The 16785-nt window shown below is 44.9% G+C and overlaps 1 protein-coding gene across 1 annotated transcript; it reads right to left on the minus strand.

Moving 5' to 3' along the window:
* Positions 1–2972: 2972 nt before the first annotated feature.
* rcor2 (REST corepressor 2) lies at positions 2973–16523 on the minus strand. The gene is made up of 14 exons (XM_010729767.3): positions 16298–16523; positions 12918–13043; positions 10609–10665; positions 9809–9889; positions 9674–9726; positions 9422–9583; positions 9180–9304; positions 8796–8862; positions 8433–8672; positions 8034–8111; positions 7721–7778; positions 5996–6063; positions 5526–5687; positions 2973–4773 (listed from the first exon to the last, which is right to left on the minus strand). The coding sequence occupies exons 2-14, from the start codon at positions 13039–13041 to the stop codon at positions 4426–4428; spliced, it is 1623 nt and encodes a 540-aa protein (XP_010728069.2). The 5' UTR covers positions 13042–13043; positions 16298–16523; the 3' UTR covers positions 2973–4425.
* Positions 16524–16785: the final 262 nt, after the last annotated feature.

The raw sequence follows: 16785 nt of genomic DNA on the forward strand, positions 1-16785 counted from the left end.
CTTCCTGTTTCTCTCTCTTTGCGTTGGCGCTCCAGTTTGTCGAAGCAGAAGAAAAAACACACACACACACTCTCATACACTCGGGGGTTAGAGAAAGGGGAAGGCGATGGGGACAACACCGGGTCCCGTCAGCTGGTTGTACCTAACTTAACACTTTTCTTTCTTTCTTTCACGATGACACACTGTCGTTTTATTATTTCTTTCAGTTTTTAATACGTCAGATTTTTCTTTAAAAAGTTGATCATTGTATTAAGGTGCTGGGTATTGGATTCTAATTATTATTCTGGCTGTTGCTGTTATATTATCTCTTTCAGGGTTGATTTTATTTTACATTATTTCGTTTTACATTGCTGTAATTTACATTGATTTTAAATGTGTTTTTGAGCAAACTGTAACTGTAGTGGTGGGTTTGGGGTTGGGAGGGCTGATCAACTCCTGAAAAATGTATTATTTGTTTTTTGTTTTTTTGTGCAAAGACAAAATGATGAAAAATTACAATGATAGTAATAAAAACAATGATATAATGATAGTCCGCCTCTGAGATCCATTATGTAAAAATCAAGACAAATGTGTTGGGTTAAATAATCTTCTGCTCCTTCAGGAAACTCTCGGCGGCTCTGTAGCTGACAAATCTCACCACAGGGTTCTTTTTAGTAGCTGTTACTGAAGCAGCGTCATGTCACGATGTTCAGATTTCCACTTTTCCGAGCACTTCGCGCTTCTCTCGTCCATGCTGGCTCAAAAATGTGAGACTGAAATCAGCCCTGTGGTGTAACAGATCATCCTGGGTGCAGATGACACGAGACAAACTTGGAAAATCTTCTTTTGTTTTTCTCACCTTCACACAGTTTGTCCACCAGAGAGCACCAACAAGTATATTCTTCAACTGCAAGAAGTCCTCCTCAACACATATGACCAGGATTTTTGTAATTTAATCTGCATTATGTATATGATTTTCATCAGGTGTCCAGTGGTTGTATAAATGACAGCTGGGTGTCAGATCCAGCATGAAAATGTGTTTTTCATCTTTGTGAAATTCAAGTGTTGGTGCTTCAGACGAGCAGAAGGGGGCGCTGTGAGAGAAACTCTAAACTGATCCGTTTCCTGAGCAGGTGTGAAAATCTGAATCCGGAAATGACAACTGGGTCACTCACAGGTGTGCAGGAAGTATTTGAGGATTGTTACAACCTGTATTTCTACATGTTTGCATTTTGTAATCGGCACCATCTTCATAGATCATACAGCACATAGTGTCGGCATTAATCATGGCTGGGTTCATTTATTAGGACCTTATAGACCTGCCAGGTAACACACACACACACACACATCAGAAATCCTGCTTAGCACCTGTACTCTTAGTGTAAGATCTGCTAACTGGAACGCACCCCCACCTACTGCTGTGTTGTGTATTTCCCCTGTCACGTCTAAGTTCAGACTGATAACTTCATTATTGTTGGTACGTAGTCTTAAAAAACAAGCAGTACTAATGACGCTCATGTCCTGCAGTGTTTTGTCGTTCTGTGCTAATTAAATAAGCACATTGTAAACTAAAGGACAGCAGCACAATGAGCTCATAACACTGGTCTTGTCCTGGTCTTACTTGATTCATCTAATTGCTGCACTGGAAACTTTCGTGTGTGTGTGTGTGTATAAACGCTACAGACAGGTCATATTACAGGAAACTCAACTTAAATGATCCTGTTTCCTGCTATGATTTACTTTTGATTTATGTTTTTCAAGTTGGAGCTCGTCTTTGTACACCTTAAAAACTTTAAAGCTGACTTCATGTCTGTCCACATTCTTGTCTTTATGTATGTAGACCAGCGTCTTGTTCACTCTGCTGAGCAGGTGAAGTCCAACAGAGTGCTCTGAGTCCCCGGCCCCGCTCAGGAATGTGAGCTGTCGGTGGCCGAACCTGTCGGGAGTCAACAGATGGTGTTTGGTTTTTTGGGGGGGAAGAGACGATGTGCACATGAAGCTCACAGAAAACAGTCAGTCAGACCCTAAACTTCCAGCTAACATTAACATGGGGTGTGTGTATGAACAAACACTGAATGATTTGGTCATTTCTTTATTCTAAAAAAAAACAAAAAATTCTCAACACAAACCGTTCAGTTTCCACGATGTAAACAACTTCTCACATACAATACACACAAGCAGTTTTTTGGAGGAAGAAACAAACGTAAGAAATCAAGTCCACACAAAGTCAAAAAAGGCAAGCCACTTTAAAGCCAAACGTAGTGATGGGCCGCTTTGATTCCTGCTCAGTGCCACGTCATACTGAACGCTGAAGGCCTCTGCTGACAAAATAAGTGATGTGAGACGTCGATTAGGTGGAGAAGCACCGAACGCACTTTGAAGAAAAGGTTTGTACATGAGGTGTGATCCCAGATCTGCTTGAGAAGGCAGTGATACACAAAACAGGAAGAGATTCAAAAGAAAACTCACAAATCAGTAACCAGAATATCATTCAGTCATACGCTTGTTCGCGAGGTTGCCTGATCTCCTCGAACACGAACTGGAGGAACATTTTAGAGGCAGAAAACTGCACCATGGCAAGACTGGGGAGACGAGATGCAGCGTTTCCTGACACGTCCATGGCTGAATGAATCCTTTAAGACCTCCGACCTCACACCTCTGGCCTCCTGCTGTGAGAAAGCTGCACCTTTTGTAATAAGACGGAACAAAACACTGAACTGAATCAGCAACACACTTCTAGTTTGACTGTCCTACAGGATGAATAGTTCAACATTTTGGTAAATATTGACGACCACTTTCATCTGTACAATCGATACGACTCTACTGCCAAGAACTAGCGAACTCTGCATTAACACTGGAATCCTGGCTCAGTCCACCTGTTTCTTGAATAAGCAGACACTTAAGACTTTTTGTTTACAGTTCAGTTTTTGTGCTAAGCCAAGTTAGCAAGCTGATGACAGTAGCAAAAAAAAAAAAGATTTCCCAAAACGCAGATTTAACACCTTTTATTCTACTACAGCAAACAGGCCAACAAGTGGAAAACACCAAACTTTTCTTAGATGTTTAACAGCTAGTGGAGACGTGGGGATTCTGTGGGACGACGAGCTTTTAAAGCAATAACAGACTTTGGCAGAGCGTTTCAGTTTTTTGTTTGTTTTTTTCCAGTAAAGGTCGACTGTGGCCTTCACTTTGTAAACCTGCTTTAAAAAAATCACGTTTTACACGGACGCCTAATGTTTCGTTCAGCTGCCGTCCAGAGCGGTCAACTGCGGAAGATATTCCTGGAAAGTAACGGACAGTAAGCGACACTGAACTTCTCGAAATGTGTCCGGTCACGTGTGTTAAAAGGCTCTTTTTTTTTTTTCTCTCCTCAGTGCTCGATAATCATCGTCATAATAAAGATTGCACTATCTAAACCTACTTACAATAACTAACCGCCTACCTAGAGCTCACTTTAAAAGTCTAGTCAAAAAAAAAAGGGAAAAACATCACTCCAGTTAATAATAGTAATACATGGCCATGAGAGAAGAGGAAGAGGAGGGATCTCCCACTCTTTTGTTTTTCCATTTTGGATTTTTAAATTCAAATAAGTCGGAACGAGAAACTCACAGCACAGCTTCGCTTACTAGCTCAGTTTCTTGGCAAAAGTACCTTTTTAACTCGTACGGGGCTCCAAGTTTTAAAGCAAAGCTCGACAGGGAAAGGCGCGCTTCTCCACATCGTTTCCAGCCGTCCGATGATTTCCTACAATCTACGCGACCTCTCAGGTTTGGCTCAGATGTGGGAAACTCTTCCTCCGTCTCTCTCGTCTTTTCTCTCCCTCGTTCCCTCGTCATCTCATTTTCCTGAAGGTTGTTTGGATGACTTGATACCTGCCCAGTGGAACCTACAGTATAGATAGAATATATATATAATATATATATATTGTGTGTGTGCGCAATCACACTCCTCCACAATCCAGATGTTCTGCAGTTGCCATGGAAACTGGCAGGTGGGTTTTGCTTGCTCTGTGGTCATGGCTTTCTTCAACAGCTTGACGATCCAGTGTCTCTTATTTTGTCTTCTTCAGGGAGGTGTGTGTGTGTGCGCGCGTGTGTGTGTAAGGTAGTGTTTGTTTGTTTGTAGTGTGTGTGTGAGCTGGAGAACAGTGGTCTGGAGGTAGGTGGTGTTTGTTAGTACAGTAAAGGGGCTTCAGGCCACCGCCTTACAAAGTGGACCTGTGGGGGCGTCCTCACACACTTCCTGCCACATTTTAAGAGCTGTGATGTCACCGTGGGGACCTGAGTGTGTTCAGTCGTGGTCATGTGATGTGTGATGGTCCCGGGAACAAAGGCGAGGAGCGATGAAGTTACAGGCTAAAGTCTGCATGCTAATTTATGTGTGTGTTTTTCTATTATCTGTGTGTGTGTGTGTGTGTGTGTGTGTGTGTGTGTGTGTATATGTGTATCAGTGTGAGTTGGGCTGCTCCACTTTGAGCCCGACCAGCGACGGAGGCATCTGCCCTGCAGCGGAGGAGGAGCTGGGAGGTGAAGCCCTGAGGCTGGAGCTCCCGGTGGAGGTGGATGAGGATGTCACCGCGGGTCGGATGAGCGGAGGCGGAGGGTGGTTGTGGGGCGCTCGGTTCTGGAGCGGGCGCGTCTGCAGAGGCGGGGGCTGGCGGAGGAGGCTGGGGGGAGCCGACGGGGGTGCCGGGCGCAGCAGCGGAGGGGGCTGGGAGAGGGAGGAGGGGGTCTGAGTGGTGGAGGGCGGAGAGGAGCCTCCGGCTGCGTCTGTTGGAGAGTCCTCCATCTTGACCTGTGGGGAGGGCGGAGGAGGAGATGGAGGTTAGGAGGGCAAACAACACACAAGTGAGAGAAGACAGCTGGAGAACAAAGACGGAGAGGAAGTGAATGTCACTTTCGCTCCGTGATGAAGCATCGAGCGCCGCAGACGACACAGCAGAGAACTTAACCACCACCTGCTCCGTCTGTGCAATGCAGCGTGGAGCTGTGATGTATGAATGTCACGTTAAATCCGCTGCAGTCAGGGCGCCAGCGAGGATTTCAGGCTGCCAGAGAGTCGACATGTGGACCGCGTGAGTCAGCATCGAGCCGACGGTCCTGTTAACGACACACAGACCTGAAACCTGACAAGATTTCCTCCTGCACTTCTTCCTGTGCCATCTTTTCAACATATTGTCTTGTATGGCAAGCAAGTAGGGACACAGTTGTAGCATCTAGTCTGAGTCCAACAGTTAGATGAGAGGCTCAATAAAAGTCGGCCACGCCTGTTTCCTCCTAAATGTTTCAGAATACACCTGCCGACACATCTTAAGCTCACTCGTTGACCCGTCGTATCTTGTTTGGGAGATAGAAATTAAACTCTGTAGTTTTGTGGGAACAATTTCTCGACGGACAAGTTCCCAAATGCCACAAACTCACTGCTGAAGAAGGTTGCCAAGAGTAACTGCTTCTAAACAGACGACTTCCTTATTACTCTGTTTGAGTACGGCTCAAGAGGACAAGATACAACATGTCCATGTGTGAGCTATAACAGGTGCTCCTCACCTCGTCCTCCTCAGCAGCTCCATCTGTGGTCGCTGTCATCTCCTCGCCGCTCCTCCTGGGGTCTCTCTGGTCTCGGCTGGTGGCCACCTGTTCGGCCGCCCACTCCCTCAGCACCTCGTCCAGGTTGAACCGGCGCCGGTAGCTCACGAAGAACGAACTCACCTGGGCGGACGTGCAGAGATGGAAGAGTCAAGACGAGGAGAAAAGCAGAAAAGTTTGAATGTGTGTTCAAGGACATGGAGGAGGAGAGACTGGAGGTCAGACGATAAATGAGGAGGGATGATGGAGATAATACTTCTATGAAGAAAAATGCTCGTCCAGACAGAGGGATGAGAGGGAATTGGAGAGGAGTTAAAGAGCTGATAGGCAGCTCACAGAGGGTAAACGGATGGATGGATGGATGGATGGATGGAGGGTTAGACAGAGGTCAGAATCAGAGATGACGTTTGAAGATTTTTCAGGATTCTCACCTGAGCCGGCGTCTTGGTCCCGATCACCTCAGCGATGGCCGAGAAGTCTTTACCATAGCGACGGATAGCTGCAAAGGAGCCAAAAGAATGTGTCAATATACGTCACTCACACAAATGTGACTGTGTGTGTGTGTGAGAGGAGACAGGCAGAGTGAGTGTAGTGTCAGCAGTCTCGTTGATGCGTGCATTTTCTGTTGACCTTCAGCTGAGGTCGGCCGCCTGAGTGCACCTGCTCTTTTCCAGGCCCGTCCTGCTTCACACTCGTACCACTACCCACATCCACGTCTTTCAGCTTCTGCCGTCTCTCCTCCTGTTTGCACTGCACAGCTGCAGAGGATGGGGCGTTTGCTTAAAAAAGGCACACTGGCCATGTTTCCATCCAAATGCGTCGCAAATTTGAACCAAATTTCGAGTAATTTGGAAAAAAAAAAAGATGTGGATAATTGTTTGTTTCAGTCCTCTGCCCTTATGCAAATATTAGGAGTTAGTTCACAAGATACGCAGCAGGTGGTGTGAGATAATGTAACTAAAAGAACTGCAGACGTGAAAATGGGATGGAAATCAGACATTTGTGCTCGTTTACATCAGAGATCGCGGATGGATCGTAGAGCCACGAGGAGTCAGTCGCGTGACTTCAATCTTGCCATGTTGGAAGTTGTTTAGAAAATTTTTTTTCCATCTCTAATTAAGAGAGAAGAAGAAGTTTCTTTGTTTTGAAACTTTTCTGATGAGATACCTCAAAATCTGCATCAAACACGTTGATGGAAACACGCTGACTAACTGCAGCTGCCAGGGGACGATGGAAGTCGTCTTTCTGACTCTAACTCATGGATTTGAACCACAGAGACTGAAATGTCCACGACTACAGCTCCTTTGTTTCTCGCTGCTTTTATTCTGATCGAGCACCGAGACTTTAACCTCTAATTCTGTGTTGGCGGTCGAACGGCGCCTGAAAATCCCCCTTCAAACTGAGACTGATTTACGCAGCGACTGGCCAGGTGTGTCGGGGGAGTTGAAGAAGTCATCATCACACAACTATCTCAGTCATCTGAATGAAACGTGAAGGTCTTTGAGGTCTTTTCTTGGAGAGAGGTCAGGGACCTGTCCTTATTTTGTTGTGCAATAACGTGTGACGACTTAGATATTATAGAAGCACGCATCTACTTCCACATCAGTAAATCAGAACTTCGAATGAATGAATCCTCTGATGACCTGAAGGCCGCTCTGTGACACAGCCATGTCTTTTTAAATGAGGAAAATGCTGCTTTACTTTTCTCTAGTTTACTTCAATCACAGCTGGAATCTGAATCCATGAAGCTCCTGATTGTTACAGTTTTAGTTATTGACCATCCATCTGCACTCCTTTATGTTGCACTGTGGAATCATTCGAGTCCACTACATCTGGTGTAAAAATTCAGACCATACAAGTGGCCTGATCAGACAGAGAACTTTATTTTGAAACTTTTAAAATGAAATTTTCCAGCCACCCTCCAATAAAACAAAGGCCTGTGGTAATATTTCAGGAGAGATATCTCCTGCACTGCATGTGTCAGTGATGCGCTTCTACAGGCAGTTTCTGTGGAAAGTATGAATATGAATGTGTCTGACTTCTGCCTGTGTGTGTGTGTGTGTGTGTGTGTGTGTGTGTGTGTGTGGCAGGAAGAGGAGAGCTGGCAGCATGAGGTGACTCTGGAGGAGGGAGGCGATGCTGCAGCCTGTACTCACCCTGCACAGCCAGGAGCTGCTCCTCTGTGGTCCAACGGGAGTTCATCTTAGGGGCAGGCTGAGGGAGAAAGAGGGGTAGGTGGTAAGATAGGAGGCGAGAGAGGGGCAAAGTGCAGATTAAGACTTAATCTCAGTCCCACGAGGGGGTGGAATAATATCTGGAGGGAGTTGGGGAAGGGCAGAGTGAATAAATGAAAGAGGAAGGAGACAAACTGAAGAGGGATCAGTTTAAGAGATGTGAATACAGGCAGGTAACACAAATCAAAGAGGGGAGTGATGAAGGATGAGAGAACGGAGGGGAAAAGGGACTTACCTCAGCAGGTCTGTAGATGTCGAGACCTTCACTTATGCTCTGTTTCAAACTACTGTTGTTCTGTTTAATGGACTGAACCTGAGAGAGAATGTGTGCGGGGAGGAAAGAGAGTAGTATGTTTATTTTTTGGCAGACAAAGCAGCGTCTGTTTCTTTGAATGCAGTTAAAACTTGAACAGTAATCATATGTCACAGTATCATTTTTCTGTTTTTTTCCACCAAACAAAGCAGCCCCTCACTGACACTGAATTCGTTATGTCTGTCGCATACAACTGTGGCAGTTTATTCACATGTTGTTGCACCATAAAACTCTAAAGAGGTTTTAGATGTTCACCTTTACCGACAGATAAACAGTTAAAGACATCATGGTGGTGCATTTACTAATACGTGAGGTGCATACCTGTCTCTTGAGGGACACCAACTGCGTGTCCAGCTGCCGCACAGTCAGCACACCGGCATCGTGGGAGGCTGACAGGGACGTGATGTCTCCTTGCTCTAGGTACATGCCTTTGGGTGGTCTGCGGCGGGCTCTGAGCGGGTGGTGGCGGTACTGAGCCCCGAAGTTTTCCTTCTTGACCGGCCCGGAGCGGCTGGGCATGGTCTTGTCGGTGTTGGCGTTGTTGGGGTTCTGTTTCACGGCCTGCGTGGATAAAGAAATCACAAATAGACTTAGACAAATACTTTTTTTTTTTTTGCAAGAACAGCAGCTCAAAGAGTGCAGGATTACATTTATGTATAATAAATGAAGTTTTCTGCTGCTCACCTCTTTCTTGGTGTCGATCTCAAAGTCACTGTCACTGCCGGGGTCACCTTCCTCTATGTCGTCGTTACTGCAGGAAGACAAAGAAAGGGTTAAGCGTCGCTCCCAGCCGACTGTTTCGAAAAAATGCTGGAGAATGTCAACCCAAAATGACAAGAAATAATATCGAAGTGTCTCATTCATATTCATGAGACTCTTGTTTCCCGGGATGACATGCTCATCGCGTGTCATTTAACAAAGGAGTTTTTGTAAATGTCAGATCTCAAATGAGTCGTTTTGTCAGACTTAATGTTTCCTTCTTCCAGCACTCATTCTTTCCTCTGTCCGCCCTCCACACATGCACAGTTTCCCCCTGTGGGCAGTTAAAAGTTTTATGGCATCTCCTACCTGTCGTCTTTCTCTCTCTTGTTGACCAGCCGCCGGGCCTGTCGGTCCATGACGGAGGTCCTGGTCCTGGTCTTCTTCCAGCTGTAGTAATACTTCACCAGGCTGGAGATCAGCTTGTCTGGAAGCTACGCACAAACAGAAATCAAAAATGAATTAAATAAATATCACAAATGTTTTTTTAAAACATAATTAATATTCTGTGAGGCTGCATGCCTGTGTGTTTTTTTTTTTTTGTCTCTCACCATCTGCTGGATGCGGTGGAAGCTCTTGCCGTGGAAGCTGAAGGCCTGCTCGAACAGCACTTTATCCTCCACAGTCCACTCGTCTGGGAACGGGGTGAAGTTGGCCAGGTCGGCGAGCGAGCGCTCCACGTCGTGTTTGTGCCATAATAACATGCCGAGAGCCTGAAGGGACGGGGAGGACGAGGACAGAGTCAGCCAAATGGGCACAGTGACGAGTCAGAAGAGGGAGACACAAACAAGCAGCGAGCGTACCTGCTCCATGTTGTAGCCATGTTTCTCTTTAGCCATCAGGATGTACTCGTCCACTGGGAGAAGAGAGAAAAACATCTGTAAGAGGAGATGAAGCTTGTACCAGTGAATGTAAGGTAAGGTGTGTGTGGAGCTTACACATTGCATCAGAAAGCAGACTGTTGGGACACCAGACCAACATGCTCCTCTGGTCCTTCTCGTTGTAGCGGTTTGGACTGTCTGGTGATGAAAACAAACGCACAGTCAGTATTTACATCCAGACATCATTTGATCCGAATCCCTCCGTTACTGCGTCACATCCTCCGTGCGTGCCTCCCTCCACCGCTTATTAACTTTTTACTTCCTTCCTGCCTCGTCTTGGCATGTTTCCTCATGTCGAGGCTCCATCTTCGGCGTCCTGTTCATTAGCGAGAAAAACGAAGAGGAGACGGTGGCCCGTCGGCCCGTCGACTCTCTCGCGGGAATTCAACACCTGTGCACTGACGTTAAGAGAGGAGCTGCTTCTCTCCTCCTCTGGTGCAATCTGATGATTGTAGGCCGACTTCAGCTCAGGTTTTACAGTGTTCAACCACTTTACTGCTAATTAATTAACATGTTTCCTAACTCTTAAGACATCAACTCCACCTTTATAGGATTTAATCACTGTGCCACAGATACATCATACATCAAGATCAATAGGCTGAAACTATGATTTCGTATGTAACAGGGAGGGTTAAACATCTGGAGGGAGACAAACATCATTTTCTTCCCATCTCTCCATTTCCCCGGATCTCCACAGTAACACGTCATTTGACCTTCATTTCTCTCATCATCAGTATTCCCCTCCTTCCTCCATTTCAATGTCCTCCACATTACTCCTGACCTCCATGTCTCCTTCTCAGCCCTGATTTCCTCCCACTCTCTATTCATCCCTCTTCCTCTCTCCTCCGCCAGCTTACCTGGTTTGAACTCCGGGATCTGAGCCTGGTAGTCTCCTCCCACTCTGATCATACTGTCTGTGGACGGAGAGAGAGAGACACAAGACCAATGTGAGTTTTGATTTCCTAGAAAGATGGGTTGAGACAAAGAGGATGGGGAGCATGTATTTTTTCGTGAATTTCCCCAACAGGTTGCAGAGCTGGATGGACAGGAGCATAAGACGACAGATAACAGGAGAGACAGAAGGAGAGTCATCTGCTGCGTGCCAGAGTAAATAAGTGAGAAGGATAATCATCTTCTATTTCGTACCCACTCGGCCCTGAAACAGGCTTCACTATTGCTTCATCCCAACATGGAGTATGTTTCTCTCTTTAGCATCAGCTGGATCATTTTCCAGTACAGATATCCCGGTCAAAGTTTTTGGCATGTGAATGCTGATTTAATATCTGACAAGTGAAATAACAGCTAGAGCCTGTTTAAATCTACTTTATCCAAATACTGAAGATCCTGGTTTAAAAACTTGAAGTTTATAAGCTTGAATATGATTGATATGAATAAAATTAGACTAGTGCACTAGAGACGAGAGGTGTCACTGTTGGAGTTAGGGTTAGCCTCTGTCCAGCTGTGTTTACGGAGTGGACACTGTCCCCTGTGACAGAGTACAGACAAGTTTCATTTAGGTTTGTCATCAAGGTCACGTAATGAGCTTTGCTAATGACGATTAGCGTTTGAGTTTAGTGGATCTGTGTTTTTCTCGCCAACCTCTCTGTCTGTTTGTGTCTCAACTTGCCTTATAAGATGACTGGATATGGTGGCTAAGTGGTTAACGCGGCCCAAAACCGTCCAACAAGTCTTAATGAGTTTTTAGTGAAACTAAGGACAACAAGTTCTCAGAAACGCAGCTCTGGCTTTGAAACCTGCAGTAAAACTTAAACAGCCTGCTCGTTGGTTTCCACTCACACAACTCTGGGATCAGGATTAGTGGAGTCGATTAGCGCTGCTCGCCAAACTGATTTTCTCACACATCAGAACTGGACTGTGACCTACTGGACTGTTTGTCTCTTGTTTTTTCCAACTTGGAAAAACTCAACGGGGCTTTTTTTTTCTTTTTTATTTATCCCCCAGAAATTGTGACATGCTGTTTTAATTAATCACTGCGAACTGAACATGCGATGTGATCAATCGATGAATCAGGCAGATCCTGACACATCTCAGCTCGCTATAAATGTGGCTGGTGGAGAATGATTTAACGTCATTAAATATGTGGCCTTGAAAAATCTATTTTACAAAAATGTGATTGTTTTAATGGATGCAGAGAGGCTGCTTTTAAATCAACTATTTAAACTATAGTGAGTCTAATTGTTCTAAGAGACGAGGATCTGCTGACTGTTCATCCAGGATACAAAGGAGGTTTTTACTCAGCATAACGTTTCCCTCTCGTTACAAGAAACAGCTTATATCAGGATAAATAACTTGCATGATATCTGTATCGTGACAATACATTCACGTCTAACTCATCACTAAGTGACATAGACAGACACGGATGGAGCGGAAAGAGAGTGAGAGGTGCCACAGCGGATGGCAGACAGACATTAAGTAATTAGAAAGCAAAGAGTGAAGAGAGACTGTGAGAGACGCAGGGGGAAGCAGACCAGGAGGAGGAAGAGACATATTACTGTTTCCTCAGGGACGGAGGACAGGAAGGGAGGAGAGGGGGATGATAGAAACTAGAGGAGATGGGTGGAGGGAGGCAGGAAGGGGGGGTAAAGAAGATGGAAAAATAAAAGCTGGAGGATTGAGGGTGGAGGAGGAAAGTGTGTTTGATGTTGGGAACGGTGGGTCGTAGATGTAAGGTCTCAACTGGGGTAATATGGGTAGTGTTTGAACGCCAAGTTAAACTGTTGTGTTTGATCTCAATATATTTTTAGCCCGTGTGCCTAGTGAGATAAAGAAAAGGAAGAAAAAAAAGAAAAGAGAGATCAACAGCAAGTCGGTGGGTGAAGGAGAGAATGGAGGAAGGAAAGATGTATGTGGGCAGAGGATAACAAGGATGGAAGAGTGTGGGAAGGGGGGGTGGAGGAGATGACAGAGGAGAGCAGTGTGCGAGGGACTGGAGAAGCACTGCAGCAATGCAATGAATGCAGGGAACAGCTGGCGTGATGTGTGTGTACAATGCAAACGTGGCTCTGCTGCGAGCACACTTTGCACATGCTTCATGTTAGGACAGCAAACCCAGACGCTAAGTAGCTGAATCAACCTCTAACTTGGAGACAATTGAATCCAGAAGAAGTCAGTAGATTATATTTCAGTTTAATGTGTGTGTGTGTACCATGAGCATGCTCTTCATCGCTGCTCTCCTCTTCAGAGTGCGGTTGGCTGTTGCCGTTGGTTACGGTCTTGGCTCTGCTCCTGGACAGGACCCCGGCCCCCGAGCGCTCCATCACTGAGGGCATGGCTGCAAAGACACACACACACACACACACACACACACACACCCTAAAAATTATACACTTAAGCACCAACATCATCAACAAACACCACCTCTGTCTTAAGTATGATTCAATCTCCCATAAAACTAATAAATACACCTCATTAGTGAGCTGTCCGCTGGTTGTTTTCACTTGAAACCCCGTAAAACCTTAGTCACTCTTGTAAAGTACAACGGCACCTTATGCTTTTTGGAAGAACTATTCCTATTAGTTTCCAAACACTGGTTTACAGCATCACACTCAACAACCCTCAGTTATTTCAACATGACCCTCATTATCAGTCAATCGCTCCCAGCGTCACCTTATGACTCGGTATCTCTCTAATTACAAGAACCTTGCACTGTTGTCATGTTTTTGAAGTTCAGGTCATCTTCCTCCGAGAGCACCTCCACATTCACACACTCCATCTTGTTCTTCACACATCCAAAACTGATGAACTCAAGTCTTCTTTGGTCACTCCAGCTGTTTAAGAAGGAGCTCCTGTCATGGGGGGCACCACCCACCAACAGACCAGAGGGCTGTTTCGTGCCAGAGCTGGAAGCCCACGGTGACTGGATGAATGTATCTGACAGCAGGAACGACCAACGACACTGATGAAGAAACTTTATTTAATGTCGATCGATCCACCTGCATGTTAGTACCAGCGATATGGCTCAGGTGCATCCCTGTAATCCCATGTGATATAAACTGAATATCTTCAGGCTTTGCAGATTTTCTGTTGAGGGCACCGGGCTAATCATTCTTTGCTATTATCTGACATTTTATGAACAATAAATAAATAATAATAAATTAATGTTTGAGTGACTGAGAACGTATTCAACAGATTAAACAACAATGAAAATAGTTTTAGTTCAAGCTCAGTCCAAAACAACATACGCTGCTGAAACAGTCGAATGTTTTTGTCAATTTTTAGTCAATTAATCAATTAACTGGCAGGAAATCTGCAACAATTTTGATCATAGCGTTAAGCAAAAATGCCAAAATACTTCCTGTTCCAGCATCTCAGTAAACTGATTAGTATTATTATTATTGAATATTAATCTAAGAGCCGTCTCCTTATGTTCATTTAGGCATTAAAATTGCTGCTTTGCACTATTTTGAGATACTTTATAGTTCAATGGGTTAATCAATAATAAATAAATAATCAATAATCATGAACTAATGATTAGTTGCAGTCCTTAACATTTCAGTGGACATGAAACAGACAGACAGTGATGCTCTTATCTTCCATCTGTCCGTGCACATTCAATGTCACTATTAAGATGTCCAAAATGTGATGTCCTATTTTTAGCCTGACATCATTTCCAGCGTGCGGTATGAAAATCTATGCATCACAGAAATCACAGTCTGTAGCACGCCGCGCACCATCCCAACTGCACAGCTAACAAGTGGCAGCATCTGGAAAACAACGTGGATAACACGAGGGCCCTCCTGCATGAAGGGGGCTCTCATTTTAAGTGCCATCCACAGTCAGTGCCATATCATTACGTGGCCAAGCATCTCTCTCTCTGTCTCTCTGTGTCTGACTCTCTCTCTCTCTCTCTCTCAGTGTATCTCCAGGCCAGTGAGTCTCACAGCAGCACAAAAGACCAGACGGTCAGCTCAGGACACAGCAGAAAGTAACCCATCAAAGCTGCCTCCTCACTTACAAACACGGGGCAGTTACAAACACACAGGTGACCACAAACAAACACCTCTATCAGCCGGTCATATCAAACCACTCCTCGGCTCTCACACTTGCTTTCTTTCACCAACTTCACCTCAGGTTTCCTGACTTTAACTAAAACACCAGAACAAAGCAGGCACACATGAACTTATCCCCCTCGTTATTCAGATTAAACATGATCCAGTTATGTTTCTGGAGAGGGTGAGGGGGGGAAAAAAAAACAAGCCGGGAGATTAAACCACATCCACCAAACTCTGGCAGACAATACAAGTGTCTGAGGCTCTCTGGGGGTCTTTGTCTGTCGCGGTGGCCCCCACAACTACAACAGCTGTCCCCTCTCTCACTCTCTAACTTCACGGAAAACTCACATCAGCTAAACTCAGACACAGATCTGTGCATTTACTCACACATCGACACGTTCAAGCTGAGTGGAAAGTCGCTAAAGCAGCCACAGAAGGAGACGGAGGGGAATAATCCGGACACGGCTCAGTTTCACGGAGTTTCAGGAGGCTGTGGTAGCCTCGGACACAGCCACGGTAGCCTCGATCTCTCTTTTCTGAGCCATAAAGAGCTCAAACTATTAAAAAATTAAAAAACACACCATCTAACGTGACTTTCTGAGTCTAATCACAGCGATACACATTCCCAAAACACTAGTTTGTGCTCAGTAAATCATTTTTTGACGACCTCTCACCACCACATGGAACTTTTAGCTCTTTTAATTTCAAATATTGTGAAATCTAATTATGAATACGCTCACAGCTAAACTAAACACGGCCGGTTTATGTGTTAAAATAAAGTTTATGCCATGGATTCAATCGGTTTTATATAATAAACGTCGGTTCAGCTGCTCATTCATGCATCATTTATGACTCAAACTGACAATAGTTATTCCTAAAATGTGCTATAACAATGGCAGGACTGAGTTCACGGTGAGCCTGGTGTGTTTTGTTGTTGCTACATTTAACAGTATTAAAAAAAAAAAAAAAAAAAAAAAAAAAGTATTCATTGCAACGTTGTTAAAGCTTGTTTTTGTTTAAATTCGTTTTAACAAAAGAAGTGTGGGAGCCCGGTGCTTCATGTGAGCCACGTTTGTTTTTAAAAAAAGAAATAAATCAATATATTCACAGCTTTAAGTAGTGATCTGTGCCGTGTGTCAGACTTTGAAGTCCTTTTGTTTTCTCCACGCTGGCTTCTCTGTTACTAACTAACGCTACTGTCTGCTGCTGCTGCACACATTTAAAAAAAAAAGGTTATTAAAACTGAGGTCGGCGGTCACTTTCAGGACGTTTAGCCACACATGGCAGCAGTTCAAACGCTCCAAGTGATTTCTGGTGGCTGAACAATAAAAAATAAAAAATAAATCCGGCGACATTTCTCCCTCTCCTCCTCCTCCTCCTCCTCCTCCTCCTCTCTCCAAAGTATCAAGTCTAGTTGGGGTCGGTTGGGATGCTAACGTTAGCCAGTTAGCTTGCAGCTAGTCTCACCCCCCCCTCCTCGCGTTACATTAGTAACGTTACTAGTTGAAGTGGAGATAACAGTCACTAACTGTACCTGTGTTTCGCTCCCGTCCGCTTTCCCACCGCGCTCAAAAACTTCTCCGGCAGCTCCGTCCGCGGTTTATAATCCTCTGCGAAGCGCCGAGACACAATTACGGGCTTAATTCTGGTCTTAATTGATGAGCGCAGTCGGTACAATGAAGTGAGCTGCTCGGAGAGATGTAGTGTGTGCCGGGGAGGCGGACAACACCCGGGGAAAAGTGAGGTGGACATCCGCCCCGCGATGCCTTCGCCTCTCCCAGCCGTTTGGATTGACAAAAAGTAGTCCCGTAAAACTATTAACTACAGCTACTCTCAAATCTGTACGGTGCTCAAACGTGTAATCTGACACGTTAGAGTGGTTTTTAATACTAATCGTACTTGAATAGCATCTTTAAAAAAAAAAAAAAAAAAAAAACTACCCATGAGCTAATTAGTGTTATGATTATTATTTAAATTTAATCTGGTTTAAATGCGTGGATTAAGAAGAGGTGGTTGTGTTGT

The sequence above is a fragment of the Larimichthys crocea genome, chromosome III, assembly GCF_000972845.2.
Source record: "Larimichthys crocea isolate SSNF chromosome III, L_crocea_2.0, whole genome shotgun sequence".
NCBI classification, from domain to species: Eukaryota; Metazoa; Chordata; class Actinopteri; family Sciaenidae; genus Larimichthys; species Larimichthys crocea.

Bases quoted from the DNA above. Each gene is read 5' to 3' on its own strand.
- rcor2 (XM_010729767.3), bottom strand. From the start codon at position 13,041: ATGCCCTCAGTGATGGAGCGCTCGGGGGCCGGGGTCCTGTCCAGGAGC. The intron at 9,727-9,808 runs GTAAGCTCCACA...CTCTTCTCCCAG, and splicing joins TCTGCTTTCTGATGCAATGT to TGGACGAGTACATCCTGATG. The intron at 5,688-5,995 runs GTGAGAATCCTG...ACGTCCGCCCAG, and splicing joins GGACCAAGACGCCGGCTCAG to GTGAGTTCGTTCTTCGTGAG.